General features: G+C 37.7%; 1 protein-coding gene and 1 long non-coding RNA gene across 2 annotated transcripts in view; one reads left to right on the top strand and one right to left on the bottom strand.

The window, feature by feature from the left end:
• The window catches only part of LOC139181472 (RNA polymerase II elongation factor ELL2-like), a 143436-nt gene extending 139632 nt beyond the window's left edge, over window positions 1-3804 (bottom strand). Inside the window, exon 1 of the mRNA XM_070784996.1 lies at window positions 3577-3804. Coding sequence (XP_070641097.1) covers window positions 3577-3804 — 228 coding nt within the window. The remainder of the gene's footprint in view (window positions 1-3576) is intronic.
• Window positions 3805-8705: 4901 nt separating this feature from the next.
• The window catches only part of LOC139181360 (uncharacterized), a 224563-nt gene continuing 211651 nt past the window's right edge, over window positions 8706-21617 (top strand). The window contains exons 1-2 of the long non-coding RNA XR_011565345.1: window positions 8706-8847; window positions 10674-10725. This is a non-coding gene — a long non-coding RNA (uncharacterized lncRNA). The remainder of the gene's footprint in view (window positions 8848-10673; window positions 10726-21617) is intronic.

The raw sequence follows: 21617 nt of genomic DNA, 5'->3' as shown, positions 1-21617 counted from the left end.
GTAGCTACTGAATAGACATCTACAGAACAACTGAACAGACCTAATTCAAGCATAACTTTTGAGCCATAAACACCACCAGTTACATGAGCCTGAAAAAGAGAAAAACCAGCAGGAGACAACTGATTCTCAAGCTTACCCTTAACTAAAATAAAAATCTAATTCATTTGGAGGCAGAGAACACAAACATCAAAAAGCACCTGTAACTATGAAAAGATCTTAAGATTTATACAAATACTAAGAATAAAAACTCCCCTGCTGCTTATATAGTCACCAAAGATCATGTTGGAAAGGCAAGGAATGCAGGGCCAGATAAACGAGAGCATTGAGTGACCAGCCAGGAACGGATGGGGAGTCCTTAACGATGTGTGAGAAGGAGAAAGGAAGGATCTGAATTGTTCTTTCTTTTCCTTCCTAGTTTATATATCTTTTAGAAGTGACAGATGTCTATCTAGGATGTATCCAGTGTACCCTCTTTCTTATGAACAGTTTTACTTGTATAGTATTGTGAACATGAAGCTATAAACAAGAGGGATCCCATATGGTATTCATCTGTGGCTGCATTAACACTCTATTGTGTCACTCATTCCGAGGGGATTAAGGGATTCAGTGGCTTAGAGACAACTAGATCCCCCTGTGCCTGACATACCTCTATGTCATCAGTGATACAAAGTATAGTGCTATAGAAAGCACCTTAAAAAAGACACTGCTTTTTCCAGTCCTAGTTGGTCGTCTGGCAGGAATGTGCCCACTAGTGCCAGGGGCCATCTATTATGGTGTTAGATTATACTCTGAATTTGGAGGAGAGAATTAAAATAAGAAAGGGACTAATTTAACAGAAATACACATGTGATAATTAAGTGCAAGTGTAAAACTCCAAACAGAGGGAGTCCACTCAGCACACAATCATTTGTCAATGCCATTGCATCTACATTGCCAGGTGTTTGTTTCAAGGGTGCGATATTAACATATCACAGGTTTAGGGTGCTTCCATGTCCAACTCTTTGACAGAAAAACTACATCCCTTAGTACTTTCATATTGCCAGGTGGAGAAGTCAGCACTTGTAAAAGTCCACTTGGTTTCTCAGGCTGCAAAGGGTAGATTTTATAAACACACTTCTTGTATTCAACAAGAAAATAGTCAACAAATATTTATTGGGTGCTTTCACCATGCCAAGAGTGGTAACAAAAATGTTTGGCAATTTATGGTATGATTGTTTCCAAGCAAGGACATAAGGTGTTTACAGTCTTGTATAAGATTATGTTCAGGATACAATTAGAGAAGAGGAAGTTGGCTCCGTTTTCTGACAGAGGATGAAAAAAACTGACAGGGGCTCTCCAGAGAGATGACAGGTAAAGGAAATGCCAGAAACATTACTGAGGGAATGGAAATCACTAGACTTGAGGTTGATTGGAAAGGAAAGGAAATTATACATAACCTAATTATTGTACTGCATCCTTAATTAGGTTAAGGGAATGTCTACATTTTAAAGGTTATATTTACGCTTCTGCCAGAATCACCAGGGAGAAAGAAATGGGGCTTTGTTTATACATAAAGTGATAAGGATCAACCACCTTTCCCATGATTCTAAAGGGAACAAAGGAAAAACAACAGGATGTTAGTTTACTATTATTTTGTATATTTGGTGATCTCATGTTGAAACAGGTCTACAAAGTTGTTCTTATTCATAAGGCTTTTCAAAAATTAATTTCTGTATTATTGAAGCTATTCTTCAGTCTAAATATATTTGGAGTTTATAAATAGTTCGATTTTTGCTCTAAATTGACAGTCTCCTGTCACATGTGAATTCCTTCAGAAAATAGGTTTTGTGTGAATTCCACAAGTGCCCAGACTCTGTCAGAGCTAGTAAGGCTTGAGACACTTTTGGACTCCTGGTGGCAGCGCTGCCAGAGACCCTGGGGTTAGCATTCAGAGTTGAATGAAAGTTATGACCAACCTAGACAGCATATTAAAAAGCAGAGACATTACTTTGCCAACAAAGGTCCACCTAGTCAAGGCTATGGTTTTTCCAGTAGTCATGTATAGATGTGAGAGTTGGACTATAAAGAAAACTGAGCACTGAAGAATTCATGCTTTTGAACTGTGGTGTTGGAGAAGACTCTTGAGAGTCCCTTGGACTGCAAGGCGATCCAATCAGTTCATCTTAAAGGAAATCAGTCTTGGGTGTTCATTGGAAGGACTGATGTTGAAGCTGAAACTCCAATACTTTGGTCACCTGATGCGAAGAGCTGACTCATTTGAAAAGACCCTGATGCTGGGAAAGATTGAGGGCAGGAGGAGAAAGGGATGACAGAGGATGAGATGGTTGGATGGCATCACCGACTCAATGGACATGAGTTTGGGCAGGCTCTGGGAGTTGGTGATGGACAGGGAGGCCTGGTGTGCTGCAGTTCATGGGGTCACAAAGAGTTGGACACAACTGACTGAACTGAACTGAACAGTTTTAAACCGATGCACAACCCCCCTAATAGAGAAAGTGGGTTTGGGCTGTGACCTCTATGTCAGGGATCTCAAACTGTATGCATCATGACATTTTTTTAGTTCTGCACCCTTTTAGGGCTTGCTTAGTGGCTCAGATGGTTAAGAACCTGCCTGCAATGCAGGAGACCATAATTTGATCCCTGGGTCTGGAAGATCCCCTGGAGAATGGCATGGAAACCCACTATAGTATTCTTGCCTGGAGAATCCCATAGACAGAAGAGCCTGGTGGACTAGAATCCATAGGATCATACAGTCGAACTTGAATGAAGTTATTTGGCACATATGCACTCTTTTAGTTTTCTAACCATAGATACGAGTAGACAATAGGTAGCTATGCAAATACATGCAAACCTCAGAGATATTGCAGGCTTGGTTGCAGACCACCACAACAAAGCACACATTGCAATAAAGCAAACGATGCAATTTTTTGGTTCCCCAATGCACATAAATGTTATGTTTATACTATATAGTAGTCTACTAAGAGTGCAATGTGTGCTCAGTGGCTTAGTCATGTCCTACTCTTTGTGACCCCATGGATTGTAGCCCACCAGGCTCCTCTGTCCAATGAATTTCCTGCCAAGAATACTGGAGTGGGATCCTTCTCCAGGGGATCTTCCAGACCCAGGGATCAAATCCGTGTCTCCTGTGTCTCCTGCATTAGCAGGTGGGTTCTTTACCACTGCACCACCTGGGAAGCCCCATTAAGTGTTCAATAGAATTATGTCTAAAAAATAATGTGCACACCTTAATTAAAAATACTTTATACTAAAAACTACTACCATCATCTGAGCTCATCTGAGCCTTCAGTGAATCATGAAATTTTTGCTGGTGGAGGGTCTTGCCTCGATGTTGATGACTGCTGACTGATCACGTCAGCAGTTGGTTGTTGACTCATTGGTTGCTGAAGGCTAGGATGGCTGTGGCAGTTTCTTAAAATAAGATAGCAGGGAATTTTTCCACACTGATTGACTCTTCCTTTTATAAATGATTTGTCTGTAGCATACAATGCTGTTTGATGGCATTTTACACACAGTAGAACCTCTTTCCAAATTGGAGTCAATCTTCTCAAACCCTACCACTGCTTTATCAATTAAGCTGATGTCATGTTCTAAATCTTTGGTTGCCATTTCAACAGTCTTCACAGCATCTTCACCAGGAGTAGATTCTATCTCCAGAAGCCACTTACTTTGCTCACCCATAAGAAGCAACTTCTCGTCCATTAAATTTTTCTCATGAGACTGCAGCCATTCAATCACATCTTCAGGCTCCACTTCTAATTCTAGTTCTCTTATTATTTCCACCATATCTGCAGTTATTTTCTCCACAAAACCCCACAGAGTCATCCATGAGGGTTGGCATCAATGTCTAAATTCCTATGAATCCTTATATTTTGATCCTTTCTCATGAATCACAAATGTTCTTAATGACATCTAGAATACTGAATCATTTCCAGAAGGTTCTCAAATATACTCTTTTCAGACTCTTTTCTCTAATAGGTTATTGCAAGATATTGAGTAGAGGTCCCTGTGCTATATGGTAGTCCTTGTTGACTATCTATTTTATATATGGCAATGTGTATATGTTAATGCCAACCTCCTAATTTGTCACCACCACCCCCTTTCCCTTTGGTAACCATAGTTTGTTTTCTGTCTGTGAGTCTCTGTTTTGGAAACAGGTTCATTTGTACCATGTTTTTAGATTCCACATATAGGTGATATCATAAGGTATTCATCTTTTTCCGTCTGATTTACCTCACTTAGTTTGATAATCTAGGTCAATTCATGTTGCTGCAAATGGCAATATTTCATTCATTTTCCCCCCTATATTTCATTCTTTTTATGGCTGAGTATATATACCACATTGTGTATATATACCACATCTTTTTTATCCATTCATCTGTTGATGGACATATTATCTTATTCTTATAATTTAAATTATAAAAGTGTAAATCAAAGTCAGAGCCTACATGCTGTAAATGTTAACGTTTTAATTGAATATATTTTCAAACCACATCTTTTTGTCTAAAATTGATTTTAAGTTTTGTTTTTCCAGTGCAGCAAATTGTTGTTGTTCAGTGGCTCAGTCATCTCCTACTCTTTGCAATCTCATGGGCTGTAGCACTCTAGGCTTCCCTGTCCTTCACTATATCCTGGAGTTTGCTCAAACTCACGTATATTGAGTTGGTGATGCTTCCCAATGCAGCATATTAATTCCCATAACATATGAACTTAAAACGTGAATTTCATGGAAAGAATGATTGGAAACTTCTGTTTACATGTACAAATATCCCCTGCAAACCATACTCTTCTAGGGGCAATTTCCCCATCACCCTGGGCCTCAGATCTCGAAGTCACTCGATGGCATTCATTCTGCTTACCTCGAATAGGCTGACCACATCTCCTGGTTTTAGCCCAAAAAGTACTACATCTCCTCAGTCCCAGGAAGAAGAGGACTATGTAGAGATGCTGTGAGGCTGATATGAGATGAGATGACCAGCAGCTAGCATGGCATCTGATATTTTAAGTTCAAAACAGGTAGCTCTCTTCTCTGCCTCTTCTACTCATGCCTCTGTTTCTATAAAGAGCACATTATTTTAAATCAAGGAAGATGTAGAACTGAAAAAAATACTGTTCTGAATCTCTTTGAGGAGATCAGCCTATTCTAGAGTCTGGTATAAAATTAAACACTTCCTCTTACCAATGGGAATTCACTAAAATTAATTCCCACTTTTGGTCACCTATCCCACTTTATGCTATTATGTCTCTTAATCTGATTTGGTCACTGGTTCATAATATTTTTTTTATTTATTTTTTATTGATGAATAACTGCTTTACAGAATTTTACTGTTTTCTGTCAAACTTCAACATGAATCAGCCATGGGTATACATATATCCCCTCCCTTTTGAACCTCCCTCCCATCTCCCTCCCCATCCCACCCCTCTAGGTTGATACAGAGCCCCTGTTTGAGTTTCCTGTGGCTCATAATACTTTAATGTTCATAATAAGACAAGAATTCACATACCAAGCACACACACACACACACACATACACGTAAAAATGATTTATTTAAGCAAAAGTCAGCAATGTAATACTATGAAATGACAGATCCGGATTTTTATCTGGGTTCCACTAAAGACAAGCTGAGTGACTTTGGGCAAGTCATCTCCATTCTGTGCCTCAGTTACCTCATGGGGACAATAGTGACAATCATAATTGTCCTTACCGTTGTCAGTATGATCAAACTAGATAGTGATTACAAAAGCACCCTCTAGGCTAAAAAGCATAGTAAATATGAGTGTCACAGTGATAGGCTTTCCAAATACTGTGATATTTGATGTGACAGTATCTTTATTCCTGGGTCTCATTTCAGGAAGCTGATGGAGTATCAGCCAGGTTCACCTCTTTACCTTGAGTTAGGAAGTCTGCAAAAAGAAATCACATTCTGCTCTTTGATTCCTAAGTGGTACCAACATTCCTTGCATATTCTGAGAGCATCAGTACAGATACTGAGGCTCAGTTCACCATATTCTCCCAGATTCTAAAACCCCCACATTCAGCCACATTGTATGTCTTCCATTTGTTTTATAGCCTGGACAGCTTTTCACTATTTCAGGAAATATGCAAGCATATAATCAGCAGAGTGGCAGTAAATTGGAACTCTCTGCCACAGCTGGGGTTTCATCCACTCCTTTCCCTGAGGCCATGCAAGGTCATTCAGGGTTTTTTTCCTTGCCTGGAAAGGAAAGTAAATATATGAATGTATTTCCACTGGTCATAGAAAGGGATGTATGTCACCAGTAGTAAAAAAAAAATTAGAAATTATGTTTCAGTCTTGATTAACCATGTGGCCTAATAGGGTGAGACACAGTTATTAAAAAAAAAAAAAAAAGAGGGGCCTAGCATTAGGACTGTACTCCCTAATGCTACCAAGAAATATCAGAAAACTCTAGTTACAACTCAAGTTACATTAAAAAACTAGTTACCACACAAGTAAAGCAGACATTGTATTTTTTAAGGGCTTTCATAACAGATGCCCATTCCAAGATAATTTTATCATTAATGCCTGACACAGCATCTGGCACTTAGAACGTAACATAATGTAGTGAAAAGAACACAGAACTGGAAAGGCAAAGAGGAGCAAGATTTTTCCTCCTGGATCTGTTCTAGGAGAACTGTGTGACCTGGGGCATGGAGACACTTGATAGCTATTTGTTGGCTAATGAATGCATTATACAAAATACCAGAAATAGATGTCCCTGTGAATCATAAGGGAAAGAAAAGCATACCACTTCTCTCAAGTCTGATCATACAAACATACACATAAAGAAGAAAGGCAGAATGATTATCTTGGCTTAGGGAACAACATGTGCAGATTCAGTGAAACTTGGAATAGGACAGGGTGTCCTCACTAGTTAGTACACTGAGTGAATGGCAGGGGCAGGGTGTGGGATTGGAGAACTGGAGGAGGGGAAGATTGTGCTTCACTTGATACATTGTTTCAAGGGCTCTAGCTTTAACCCTATGGTCTGTGGGAAAACTGGGCTGGAGGGAGCAGAGACAGATTCCTATGATGAGTGCTGTTGTGTAGGAGTAGGAGAACAATTCCTCCAAGAGCAATATGAAAGATGGACTGGTCAAGGTGGCCAGATCGGGGCATGGAGAGACTAGTGGAAGGGAGATGGAAATCAGGTTAAGAAGTAGTTGCAATAGACAAGGGAAAAGATGTCCATGTTTTGAACAATAACACTTGTCACAGGATAAACACTGTGGACATAAAATTTTATAGGCATCACCCCCTCCAAGAAAAAGAGAGTCCTATATTTATTCTCTTGGTTTCTTCTCCCTCTCCCTCCAATGCCACTTGCTCTCCTCGTTTCCCCTCCTGATGCCTAAGGGGTTTTGCTTACTGGGAGGAAGGACTGGTAGACCTGTATTATAAGAAGTAGATGAGGTGATAGTGGAATAAGGATTTTTTTTTTTTTTTTTGATTGGTTGGATGGTTTTTAAGCCTGGTGAGTCAGTATTTTAATTGGGTTTGGAGTTGGAAAGAGAATGCTGACAATGGGGAAGACTATGGGGCAGATAGTGGTACAAGGGAATGAAGAAAGATGAGAAGGAGATTTTTGAGGCATAACGATGGATTGCAAGTTAGATCTCACATTAACACTTTGCAAGAGATGCTGATAAAGGATAAAATTATTTTAAAATCTCTGTTGGGCTGCTGAACAATGCTACTTGGCAGATCAGATGATTTCATCAACAATTTCAAAAGGAGTCTCCCATTCCTTGAATGTCTTCTATCTCCATTATACCATGTGTTACATGCAGAATAGGTTTTAGGATTACCATTTAACAGATGAAACAACCAAGGACCAAAGGTTCAGTCCCTTCACCAAGGCAACGCAACAAGTCAGTGGCAGAGCTACAATCTGGTCCTGTGGCTTTGCACTCTTTTCATTTTGCTTCTCAGGCTGCCAAAGATAGTTTTTATATGATGATTCTACAAGTGATGAGATAACTAACTTATCACACTCTTTCCTCTCTGCCATGCTGCCTTCCAAGCCGGGTAAGGTATTCTCAATAAGACTGCTGCTGCTAAGTCGCTTCAGTCGTGTCCGACTCTGTGCGACCCCAGACGGCAGCCCACCATGCTCACCTGTCCCTGGGATTCTCCAGGCAAGAACACTGGAGTGGGTTGCCATTTCCTTCTCCAATGCATGAAAGTGAAAAATGAAAGTGAAGTCGCTCAATCGTGTCCGACTCCTAGTGAGCCCATGACTGCAGCCTACCAGGCTCCTCCACCCATGGGATTTTCCAGGCAAGAGTACTGGAGCTCAATAAGACTAGAGAGGAGGAAATATATATAAAAGATATTTGGAAGAAAAATAAAACTAGTTAGTCCAATAGCTTGTTAGAGGTGTAGATGAATAGGGTAATATTTTGTTTTGTCTTTTGTTCCTTTGGTTTTTCTTTCTGCTTGTTTTTGAAGTAGATGGTAAGGCTGTAATACAATGTTGCAAAGAGAAGGGGAGTAGAAACTGGAGTATGACAGGGAAAATGTTAGTTTCATCATGATGAACTGGAGGGTCCTGTGGGATGTCCAGGCTTCCCTAGTGGCTGAGTGGTAAAGAACCCGCCTACCAGTGTGGGAGATGTGGGTTGGATCCCAGGGTTTGGAAGTTCCCGTGGAGAAGGAAAAGGCAATCCACTCCAGCGTTCTTGCCTGGGAAATCTCATGGACAGAGGCGCCTAGAGGGATAAAGTCCATGGGGTCGCAAAATTTGGAGACAACTTAGCAACTAAAAAACAACGTGGGATGTCCAGTTGGAGATTACCCAAAGGAACTTGTAAGTATGGAATTTGAATTTAAGAGAGGGTCAAGACCATAGATACTGATTCAGAATCATCTACATACAAGTGGATGTATGTAGAATTATTTTTACTGGAGTGAATGAGATCACCTAGGAATAGCATTGTAGTCTTCCTAGACTGCGGGCCCTCAGATATCTAGTAACGATAAACCCAGAGGTTTATCATCCTCATTGAACCTTTCAGCTATAGCTTTCACCTAAAACAGATTATAATAATACTTGATAGGGAAAGCATTTATTATTTTTGTGGTAGAAATTAATGTTAGCCCTGTCTTGAACAAAAGGAAACTGGATATAATGGAGACAAAAGGCATTCAAGAAATGGGAGCTTCCTTTTGAATTTGTTGATGCACATAATCTGATCTTGAAAATTAATGCTAGCACTGTTTTTAACACAAGTGAGCTAGGGAACAGAGAGGGAAGTAATTTAGGACAAGTCACAGAGCTTCTTAGCTGAACTTGGAACTGAAATCAGGTTGCCTACAGATCCTATACTCTTAATCACTATAAGACAGTTCCTCCCAAACACTGCCATCTGTTGAAATGAAATGAAATGGACTCATGTGAATATCATTGTTCCTTTCTCGGCAATTTGGAGAGTAAATGAGGAAATTCCTGAGTTCCTTATTTTCCATCTTAGTCTCTGGTCATTCTTATCACATAGGCTACAACACAACCCATTTGAAGTCCAAAGAAAGGATATGATGTATGGGAGTTAGTTAGAGACATTCTCCAAGGAGACTTAGTAACTAGAAATTTCACTGTGCAACAAACAGTACGGCTATGCTACACAGACAAATCATGCCTATATCGAGATAACCTTTAGCTATGTGACTCTTGAATGCTGAAGTCTAGCTCCACAGCAGCACTTCGCAACTCTGGCAGAATTCACTGGGGAAGTTTTTTTGTTTTTTTGTTTTTTTTTAATTATGAAGCCCAGACCCCATCCCACTAACTATATAAAAATCTCTGGGTGCCAGGCACAGGCATAAGTACTTTTTTTAAAAAAGTTTCTTGGTGACTTTAAGGTGAAAACAGATGCGCATCAGTCACTGGGATAAACCCACACATTGTTTGACTTGTCTTATGGAGATTTACCATAGAAACCTAAGAGATTGATAGAGAAATCATATTTATAAAACTTTATGTGGAAACTTTGATAAATCCCAGAAAAGAACATTCACAACTTTATTTGCCCTAGAAGAAAGAGAAACAAATAAATACAGCACTTGATATTGAAACATTAAACATTGCTACACGATTTCATAAAAGAACCTTGTATAGCTATGAAATTACCAACTATAAAATTATAATCCTCAATCCTCAGAGCAAATGGAATCGTAATCCTTAAGTGCAACAGTGTTGGTCCATAATGACTGTTATTAGTTTCATCTCTATACTACAAAATATTTCACTTGCACTAGTTATTAGGTTTTAGCAATGCATTCTGTCTCCATAGCTCTTTTTAACTCCATGTGATATTTATTTTATAGCCATTATCTGTGATACGACCGTGACAGGCGGTACTTATGGAACATGATAAGCATGTTTGCCATCTCTGTGTCTAGTGACTGATTTATTCGGAAGTCTCTTTCTGAACTGAAATTCCTTTGGAATTGTTATAAAATCAGATTTGCTTCATTGCCAATCGAATAAAGATGCCTGCCCCAGTTTAAATCACTCCTCAAACTAGCAAAATCCTTATCTTGAATATGTAAATGTCCCAGGATGTCAAGGGGACTTGGTCAGCCCAGATTCTTCCTCTAATAATCTCTTCCACTCTTTATGTCTTTCTCCTAAAGCTTGCAATACTTACCAGTGCCCTGAATTTCTGTGTGCCTCTTCTCATCTTGGGTAAGTTACATAAGTTCTCTGAACTTCAGCTCCTTGCTCTGTAAACTGTAAAATGGGCGTGTTGCTGCTAAGTCACGTCAGTCGTGTCTGACTCTGTGCGACCCCCTAGACGGCAGCCCACCAGGCTCCCCCGTCCCTGGGATTCTCCAGGCAATAATACTGGAGTGAGTTGCCATTTCCTTCTCCAGTGCATGCAAGTGAAAAGCGAAAGTGAAGTCACTCAGTTGTGTCCTAATGATGCCTAAATTACAAGGTTGTTGTGCAAATTATGGATAATGATACAAAAGTACAGTGTCTATAGAGAACAGACTTGTGGCTGCCAAGGGGGGGAGGGGAGGGGAGGGATGGACTGGAAGTTTGGGATTAGCAGATGTAAGAGATTATATAGAGGATGAATAAACAACAAGGTCCTACCATATAGGACATGGAACTGTATTTGATATCCTAGGATAAACCATAACAGGAAAGAATATGAAAAAGTATAATTGAACAACTTTGTTATGCAGCAGAAATTAACACAACATTGTAAATCAATCGGTGATGCCATCCAACCATCTCATCCTCTGTCGTCCCCTTCTCCTCCTGCCCTCAACGTTTCCCAGCATCAGGGTCTTTTCTAATGAGTCAGCTCTTCGCATCAGGTGGCCAAAGTATTCGAGTTTCAGCTTCAACATCAGTCCTTCCAATGAACACCCAGGACTGATCCCCTTTAGGGTGGACTGGTTGGATCTCCTTGCAGTCCAAGGAACCCTCAAGAGTCTTCTCCAACACCACAGTTCAAAAGCATCAATTCTTCAGCTCTCAGCTTTCTTTATAATCCAACTCTTACATCCATACATGACTGCTGGAAAAAACCATAGCCTTGACTAGACGGACTTCTGTTGGCAAAGTAATGTCTTTGCTTTTTAATTTGCTGTCTAGGTTGGTCATAGCTTTTCTTCCAAGGAGCAAGTATCTTTTAATTTCATGGCTGCAATCACCATCTGCAGTGATTTTGGAGCCCAGAAAAATAAAGTCTGACACTGTTTCCACTGTTTCCGTTTCTATTTGCCATGAAGTGATGGGACCGGATGCCATGATCTTCGTTTTCTGAATGTTGAGCTTAAGCCAACCTTTTCACTCTCCATTTTCACTTTCATCAAGAGGCTCTTTAGTTCCTCTTCACTTTCTGCCATAAGGGTGGTGACATCTGCATATCTGAGGTTATTGATATTTCTCCCGGCAATCTTGATTCCAGCTTGTGCTTCCTTCAGCCCAGCATTTATCACGATGTACTCTGCATATAAGTTGAATAAGCATGGTGACAATATATAGCCTTGACGTACTCCTTTTCCTATTTGGAACCAGTCTGTTGTTCCACGTCCAGTTCTGTTGCTTTCTGACCTGCATACAGGTTTCTCAAGAGGCATATATACAATGGAATATTACTCACCTATTAAAAAGAATGCATTTGAATCAGTTCTAATGAGGTGGATGAAACTGGAGCGTATTATACAGAGTGAAGTGAGTCAGAAAGAAAAACACCAATACAGTATATTAACACATATATATAGAATTTAGAAAGATGGTTACGATGACCTATATGCCAGACAGTGAAAGAGACACAGATGTAAAGAACAGACTTTCGGACTCTGTGAGAGAAGGAGAGGGTGGGATGATTTGAGAGAATAGCATTGAAACATGTATATTACCATATGTGAAATAGGTCGCCAGACCAGGTTCAATGCATGAGACAGGGTGCTCAGGGCTGATGCACCGGGATGACCCTGAGGGATGGAATGGGAAGGGAGGTGGGAGGGAGGTTCAGGATGGGGAACACATGTACACCCATGGCTGATTCATGTGAATGTATGGCAAAAACCATCACAATATTGTAAGGTAATTAGCCTCCAATTAAAATTAAAAAAAAAAAAGCATCCACAATTTATAAACAATGGGTGTAGCCTTGTTCCAAAACATGCTGAAATATGCATTTTATGTGATTTTCATACAATGAAGTTTTCTTTTTCTTTTTATTGTATTATTTTTCAAGCATTAAAATATATAAAATACTATGCAAAATATGTTTACAAATATTAGCTCATGAGCCACATAAAAATAAATAGCAGACTGAAATTAGTCCATGGGCCACAGTTGGCTGACTCTGATCTAGGGTCTTGAAGATCGTTGTGAGGCTTTCACTGATTGAGATGGGGAATCATTGGAGAATATTGAGTAACTGAGGCACATGGCCTGGTTTGCACGTTTAAAGGATCCCTTTGGTTGTCATGTTGAATGGGGGCAAAAGAAGTGGCAAGGATTTTATTATATTAACTCAGAAAAAAGGTGATGGTGCTTTGTCTCAGGATGGTGGTGGAAGAAGTAGTGAGAAGTGGCCAGTTAGTGGATATATTTAAAATCTACTTTTAATATTTTAAGATTTTCGTGTCTATGTTCATAAGTGGGATTGGCCTCTACTTACTATTATTTTCATATTACTCTTGGCTTGCTTTGTTATTATGGTCTAGTAGTCTTATAAAATGAATGTATAGGTGAGGTGTTTGTTATTTTTGTTTGTTTACATTTACTGAAGAATTTTGCAAACATTAGGTGTACCTCTTCCTTGAATGACTGATAAAAATTAATTATAAAATCATCTGGACCCGAGATGGGTTTTTATTTTTGTGGAAAGACATTTATCTACAGATTCCATTTCCTTAATGCTTATTAGACAAATCAGGTTTATTTTCTATTTATTCTTGAGTAAATTTGATAATGTTTCTTTTCTAGGAATTTGCCCATATGCCACTAATTTTCAAATATCTTGTTATAAAATTGTTCATAAGATCCTATTATCATTTTAATCTCTACTTTATTTGTCATGATGTCCCTTTTTAATTTTTATTATTTATGCTTTCTTTGTGCTTTCTTTTTTCTTGTTAATTTTACCAGAAGTTTATTGACTTTAACTGTCTTTTCATGGAATAAACATTTGCCTTTGTTGATTCTTTTTACTATCTATCTATCTATATATATATGTTACTACTTAATGCATTCTTGTTTTATTCTTATTATTTCCTTCCTTCTCGTTTTTTGGGTTTCTTCTTCTTTTTTTTTTTTTGTCTAACTTCTTGTTTAGGACTCTTAGCTCATTAATTTTAAGAATGTTCTTCTCACAGAAGTTTTAAGACCATCCTTGTCCCTCTCTGTACTGCTTGAACTGTGTCCAGTGAGTTTTGATGTGTGATATTTTCTTCATTGTCCATAGGTATTTTCTAATTAATATTATGATTTATTCTCTAACCATGAACAATATATTTTAAAATATCTAAACCTATGACACTTAGTCACCTACATTTGTATTGATTGCATGTGTAGTCTATATGATATCACTTCTTGAAAAATTTAAGCCTAATTTATAAACTTTGTCATCATTAATAACTGAACTGCTTTGAAATCTCATTTTCAGTCACCCCATTCATGAACCATCTTTTACCTTTCCAGCTTACTTAAATGATGACACCCATTCCAACAATTCTGGGGACCGCATCGAGACCTCTAACACAATTACCCTACTACTTTTTAAATTGTCATCTCTCAATATTAACCCTCCTCTTGTTTACCCATAGTGGCTTCCATAGCCTAGCATCATGGCCTTTAATATACTCACCTTGAACTCACACATCCTTTTCTCTCTCTGACAAAACCTGAACACTGCTCAAACACAGATCTCTGGAGCTTTCACTTATGCAGCTTAAAGTGACTGGAGAAAAATACCAAGGATACTGACTACTCTTACATGAAATTTAAGGTCATAAATCTCAAATGTATACTCAATACTGCCCAATAATAGAATTCTTCTCTATAAACCTTCCCTTCCCTACTTCAATGGGTGATCAATCCTGGTGTTAGTATGTTGAAATTAACACTTTAGAATTAATTTATTTTTTAGAGTAATATTTTAGAGTGTTACTGGGATCCCATGCCGTCTTACCTACTCAAGGAATTTTCTCTTATAATTAACCCCAGTGTTCTGTAAAATCAATATTTCACCATATAGTAGATATCATCATGCAGATATGACACAATCATTTCCATCTTAAAAAAGCAAAAGCTCTCTTGGCCCCTACATCCCTTTCTAGCTTCTGTCCAATTTCTCTGCTCCCTTTTAAAATATAACTTCTTAAAACTGTTGTGTATTTTCCCAGTCTTACTCACTTATCCTCTTTTAAGCTTCCAACCACCCCTTCCAAAATCAGGCTTTTATCATCATCTACTAAAAATCTCTCACCTTAGAAGGTCATTGACTATAATGGAGATATATGGAAATAGATTCTTACTTGAAAAAAATGTATAAAGAATTCATTAACATCTTCAATGTAAAACATGTTATTTTCATACAAAAGAATAATCTATTTCACTGCCTTTAATTTATTTAGCATTTATTTCAAATATGCTGGAGCAAAATATGTAAGGGAGAAAAATATGAGCATACAGTGGTTAAAAACTAAATAAACCCCCCTAATGACCTTTTTGAGTGTCTTGATCTGTATATACAAGATTTATATCACAAATGATATCAATCTTTTAAATAATTGTGGTTTATTGCTTATCTTCACTAATGCTACAGCATAGGATTTTTTCAAGGCTGTCCTCAGGAATTTATGTTAATGTATTTTACATGATCTTTTCTTTTAATGATTCCTCCACTTATCTCCAAATTTTTATTCAGCTTGGAAGCATACCAGAGGTTGAAACTTTAGTACTAGTAAAATACACCTGTGGCTGATTCATATCAATGTATGGCAAAAACCACAACATTGTAATCAGCCTCCAATTAAAATAAATAAATTTTTAAAAATACCAGAAAATACTCCAAAGCAGGCTCAAAGGCAACAGTACTCCTGAAGTGGTCTGCACAGTCCATGGAAATATTCCATTAAGTTGAAGTCTCTTAAATAAATACACTGCAGTTTTCAAAAGTGAAGACAAATTTAGAGTAATCAAAACCACGTGATACAGATCAATAGAACAGAAATGAGAATCCAGAAATAAACAAATACAGCCACAGTCAATTGATTTTCAATAAGGGTGACAAGACAAAGATCTGTCTGTCCTACAAATGGTGCTAGGACTTCCCTGGTGGTCCAGTGGCTAGGACTCTGCCTTCCCAATGTAGTAGGGTTTGATCTATGGTTGGGGAAATAGATCCCCCATGCCACAACTAAGAGTTCACATGCTCCAACTAAAGATCCCACATGCCACAATGAAGATCAAAGATCCTACACGCCAAAACTAAGACCCAGTCTAGCTCAGCCCCTCTGTGGGGAAGTCTTGTGCTTGTCCTCTGGCAGCTGTGATGTCTGTGACAAGGTGCATAAATTAATTTAAAAGAGGAAGATGTCAGAAGCCTAACCATCTGCCATCTTGAAACCAGCACGGCCAGCCATAAAGCTGTTGATTTGTTGATTGCTATGGTCCTTCAAAATACTTGTCAGTGGATTCAGGCTTCAGAGGAAAGAGGCCTGGGTTGGGGGTAGGAATAGGTAGTTACTAATTAATGAGCATAAACTTTTAGTTAAGAAAGATGAATAAATTCTAAAGATCTGCTTATGAACATATATGTCTATGGGTGAAAGGATTGTATTGTACACTTGAAAACCTTTTAAGAGGTAGATCTCACGTGGAGTATTCTTACCACATTAAAAAAGATCTGAAACAGACACACTTCCCAAAGGTGCTCATTAGACTATTTTTTTCCCTAAGTACAAACCTGAATCTCAAATCTTGTCTTAGCTATAGAGAAAATGCTGGTCTAAGATGCACCTGTGAGTGTCAGGGGAAAAAAGAACCCAAAGAGAACAAGAAACCAATTTGCCAGCATTGCCTAGAGAAGAGCCAATCAAATCTTCAAACATGGCAGAATACATAGAGAAGGGAGAGCATAAGAGAGACAGGCCAGGGCCTCTAGAATTTGGGGGAACTGATCCTAGGCTTCTCTCTGTTTCAACGGCCTCATAAATAGAAGAAGAAAGAATAGAAGGGAGATGATCTCAGCCTTTTAACCTCATCCTCATCATCTAATCATATGAAAAGATGTTAAAGTCAAGTTCCCTAGGTCTTTGAACAAGGCATATTGTCTCCAGCCACCATCACAAGGAACCAAATTAGTACCTTTGAATTTTATGAACTTTGATCAACACCCTTCTTCCTTGAGGGCAGAAGTAGAGGATCTCCATACACCTAGAACAATGGTCCTTAAACAGGAACATTTGTTAATTATACAAATCTTAGATCCAGAACCTGACAGGGGTGGGATCTAAGTAAATGAATTTTTTAATATACACTAATGCTTCTGTTAGAGACAGTTATGGTTCAGGAAACCACACTTTGAAACAAATTATTAGACAGTATTAATATAATGGGGCAGGGAATGGCCTGTTAGGAAATGAATTAAATTGTTAGAAAATTGTACAAGTAGGAGCATTTCAACTGCATAGGAAATGTGTGTTTAGAAATGATGAACATGCAATTCATGTTAGACACAGAGTTAGAAGCACACTGGGTTTAAAAACAATAAAATATAAAGACATTTATAGAGTTGCATGCAATCATTTTAATTTTTAAAGCTTGAGTTTAAAATTCGTGATGTGTTCATTTAATTATTCATAATTCACTGTGTAGGATGTTATAGAAATATAGAGACTTCCCACTCCCTCAGTAAACACCAGAAAATTCAACATCAGCTTTGGTAAAAATGGGAAAGTGAAGAATATTCTGACCCTGAAATGTTGAATTAAAACCATATTTTCTTATCACCCCCATGCCATAGTTGCTATTAGTATTTCAGGATGTTTTCTAGTATGTTAAGACCTTATTATCCTGCCAGTTTGAAGTCTACTCCTGGTTCTATTGTAACATGGAATAATTTTCTTATGCTCACCATAGTCCATTAGTTGGTTTTTAGCTTTTGCTCTTAGTGCTTTTATATTTCTAATTACTTCTTAACGGTTTAAGATCTTATTAATTTAGTTTTACTCCAGCTTTAGAAGCATATTACTTTAACTTGTGCAGTTTCTGAATATTACCATGATAGTCTTGGTTAGAAAGAAAGAGCCCATACCCATTGAAATAATTATCATCCTGAAAACACAAAAGACCTGTGTTTAAGCAATGCTGTCTTCAGGGAGCCAAAAATGTCTATAGTGATGTCTTGACCATCCAGAAAACAGGTATTCTCTCAAACCATGTCTCTATGGACTATTGGTGTTCTGTGACCTGAAACAGGGGTTTATTCACTTCAGTGGAATCATGGTGATCATGCTAATCTGCATAAATTTTGTTAGACATAATTTTCTCATTTACACGGTTTTGGGAAAGTAACAGTTATTCTTTTCATTGTGAACATTGTACATGCTTATTGTGAAGAAGAGAAAGGTGTAATGGCAAAACTAAAAACTGAAAATCATTCTTACTAGCCATGCTCCCGTTGAGACAACCAGTGTTAATATATTTGTGCTTTTTATACAGTTCTTTTTCTACCCATATGTTTAAAGCTTTAAAAAATGGGACTACACTACATATTTTGGTGTATATCCTACTCTCCATTTAATATAGCTTGAGATTTTATTTTTTCATTATTTTAAACTCAGGGATAAAGACTTGAGTTAATCATATTCTTCAGTTCACTGAGTATTTTCATCATTATGATAGGTTCAAGATCCTTGGGTTATTTTATTTTATTTTTCCAATTATCATTCCTAACAAGCTACTGCCTTTTCTCTTGGAGATATATAAGAATATATATATATATATATATATATATATATATTCTTATGAAATATATACTATGGTTGAGTGTGTATATATGGCTTTAATTCATATAACTTGCCTTATACTATAGAATTAGTTTTCTTTCTTTTCCTTTCACTCAGTGATGTGTTTCAAAGATGTACCTGTGTCACTATATATAAACCTAGTTCATGGTTTTTAGTATCTGCAGAGCATTTTCTGGTGTGCCCCCAGTGCATTACATTTGCTTACTCCTTGAGTGACAGACATCTAGCTATCTTGCTACCATTTTGGAAGTTTGTAATTGGACTTGTATAAGAGTTTCTCTAAGGCAAATACCTGGATGATGTATGGGTAAATAGGCATAAACATTTGTTAATTACACTAGTGAATGCCAGATTTCTCTCTAGAATGGCTGTACCAAATTACATTCTCACTAGCAGTTTATGACACTTCCATTTCTCCACATCTTCAGCAACAGTTGATATTATTTGCATCTCTAAATTTTGCAAATCTGATAGATAAAAAGTAGTATCACATTGTTGTTTGGATTTCTACATTTCTGGTTGCTAGTGAGGTTAGCAGTAATTTACTAATTAAGAGTTAATCCACAGTAGGATGGGCTTCATAGTTAAGGCCTCATATGATTCATTGTGACCAAATTAACCAATGTCACTAAAAAAAAAAACCTAAAAATGTTCTCCAGAACATTTCCAGCATTATACTAGATGCTGTATGCAGTGTAATAAGGAAAGAAAAATAAATTCAAGACATAGAGATTAGAAATGAAGAGATAAAACCAGATTGGTTCATAGATGACATCACTGTCTGTGTAAAATATTACAAGGAATCTATAGAAAACCTCCAGAAATAGTAAGGAAACATAAAGTCTCTCAGGATACAGGTCAATACAAAAGTCTCTCAGGATACAGGTCAATACAAAAAATAAATTCTATCTCTATGTACAAAAATTAGACAACTAGAAAATGAAATATACAAAGTAGAATTTATAATGATAACAAAAAGCAAGAAATATTTATAAAATACATCTAATACTTATGCCCTGAAAACTACAAAACATTTATGAAATTTGTAAGAAATAAATTTGAGACATACTATGTTCATGGGTCAGAAAACTCAATCATTAAGATTTAAGTTAACCCCCAATTGGGCTCTCAATTCAATAAAACCATAATCAAAATGTATGGTATATTTTGTATAAATTTTTAAGCAAATTCTGAAATTTGTACTGAGACACAAAGAACCAAAAATGGCCAAAATAATTTTGAAAAAGAAAAAAGTTGGTACTGAAAGCTATGATAATCTAGATAGTATAGTATTGGTGAAAGGAAGTGACATGTAAACCAATGAAACAGACTAGAAGTTACAGAAATAAACCCATACATCATGATTTTTGATGACGTTGCCTAGGTAACTCAAGGAGGAAAATACTCTATCAAAAAAACCATGCTGAAACAATTGGATATCCATTTAAAAAAACAATTAACTTTTACCTCACAATGTGTGTGTGTGTATGTGCTTAGTCATGCAGTTTTGTCTGACTCTTTGCAATCCCATGGACTGTAGCCCACCAGTCTCCTCTGTTCATGGGATTCCCCCAGCAAGAATATTAGAGTAGGTAGCAATTCCCTTCTCCAGGGGATTTTCCAGACCCAGGGATCTGACCCGGGTCTCATGCATTGCAGGCAGATTCTTTACCGTCTGAGACACCAGGCAAGGAAGCCCTTACCTCACAATATACATAATTAAGTGAAACAGATGACAGATCTAAAAGTGAAAGCCAAAACAAAAATTTCCTGATGAATTCTGAGAAGAAAATTTTCATAGGCAACACTAGGAGTATTCCTTGGAAAGAGCACAACAAGAAAAAAAATGGACAGGTTGAACAGTATCAACATTAAAATCATCTGGTATTGGAAAGACAGTTGAGAAAGTGAAAAGGCAAGTCACACACTGGGAGAAAATATCCACAATACACATTTCTGACAAATAATTAGTAACCGTACTACATAAAGAACCTCTATATATCAATAAGAAGACAAACCAGTTACTAAAAATGGATAAATTATTTGAAAACTCAAAGAAAATATGCTGTGTTGTGCTTAGTCACTTAGTCATGATTGAGTCTTTGTGACCCCATGGACAGTAGCCCACCAGGCTCCTCTGTCCGTGGGGGTTCTCCAGAATCAGTTGGACACTACTGAAGTGACTTAGCATAGCCCAGCACAGTAAAGAGTTAGGCAGTTTCACATAAAATTAAAAATGCACTTACTCTGCTGCCTAATGATTTCACCCCCATATATTTATCCAAGAAAAAAGAATATATATGTCCAAAGACTTGTTCATGAATGTTCAGAGCAGTCTTAGTCAAGCTGAGAAAATGGAAACAAACCAAATGTCCACCAACACGTAAATAAATCAATTGTGGTACACACGTACAATGAAGTACTACTCAAAAATAAAAAGAAACGAAAAACTGGCACCTGTAACAATATGATTGAATTGCAAAAGAATTTGGATGAATGAAATAAGCCAGAAGAAATTAACCAACCATTTGATTCCATTTATATGAAATTCGTAACCAGTCTAAACTATGGTGAGAGGAAGCAGATAAACAGTTGCATGGGGCATTGGTTTGCAAAGTGCATTGACTTGCAAAGAAGCACCAAGCAACTTTTTTGTTCACTGGTGGTTGTTCTTGTTGAGTCTCTAAGTCATGCATGACTCTTTGCGACCCCATGGACTGCAGCACGCCAGGCTACCCTGTAATTCACTATTTCCTAGAGTTTGTTCAAATGCATGTCCATTGAGTTGGTGATGTCATCCAACCATCTCATCCTTGGTCGTCCCCTTCTCTTCCTGTCTTCAATCTTTCCCAGCATCAGTCTTTTCCAATAAGTCAGCTCTTTGCATTTCATGGCCAAATTATTGGAGCTTCAGCTTCAGCATCAGTCCTTCCAATGAATATTCAGGGTTTATTTTCATAGGCAACACTAGGAGTATTCCTTGGAAAGAGCACAACAAGAAAAAAAAATGGACAGGTTGAACTGTATCAACATGACTGAGTTGCCTTTAGGATGGACTGGTTGGATCTCCTTGTA

Source organism: Bos indicus, chromosome X (genome assembly GCF_029378745.1).
Source record: "Bos indicus isolate NIAB-ARS_2022 breed Sahiwal x Tharparkar chromosome X, NIAB-ARS_B.indTharparkar_mat_pri_1.0, whole genome shotgun sequence".
Classification (NCBI taxonomy): domain Eukaryota; kingdom Metazoa; phylum Chordata; class Mammalia; order Artiodactyla; family Bovidae; genus Bos; species Bos indicus.
Note: the sequence above shows the minus strand (reverse complement) of the source record. Positions and strands in the feature narration are given on the sequence as shown.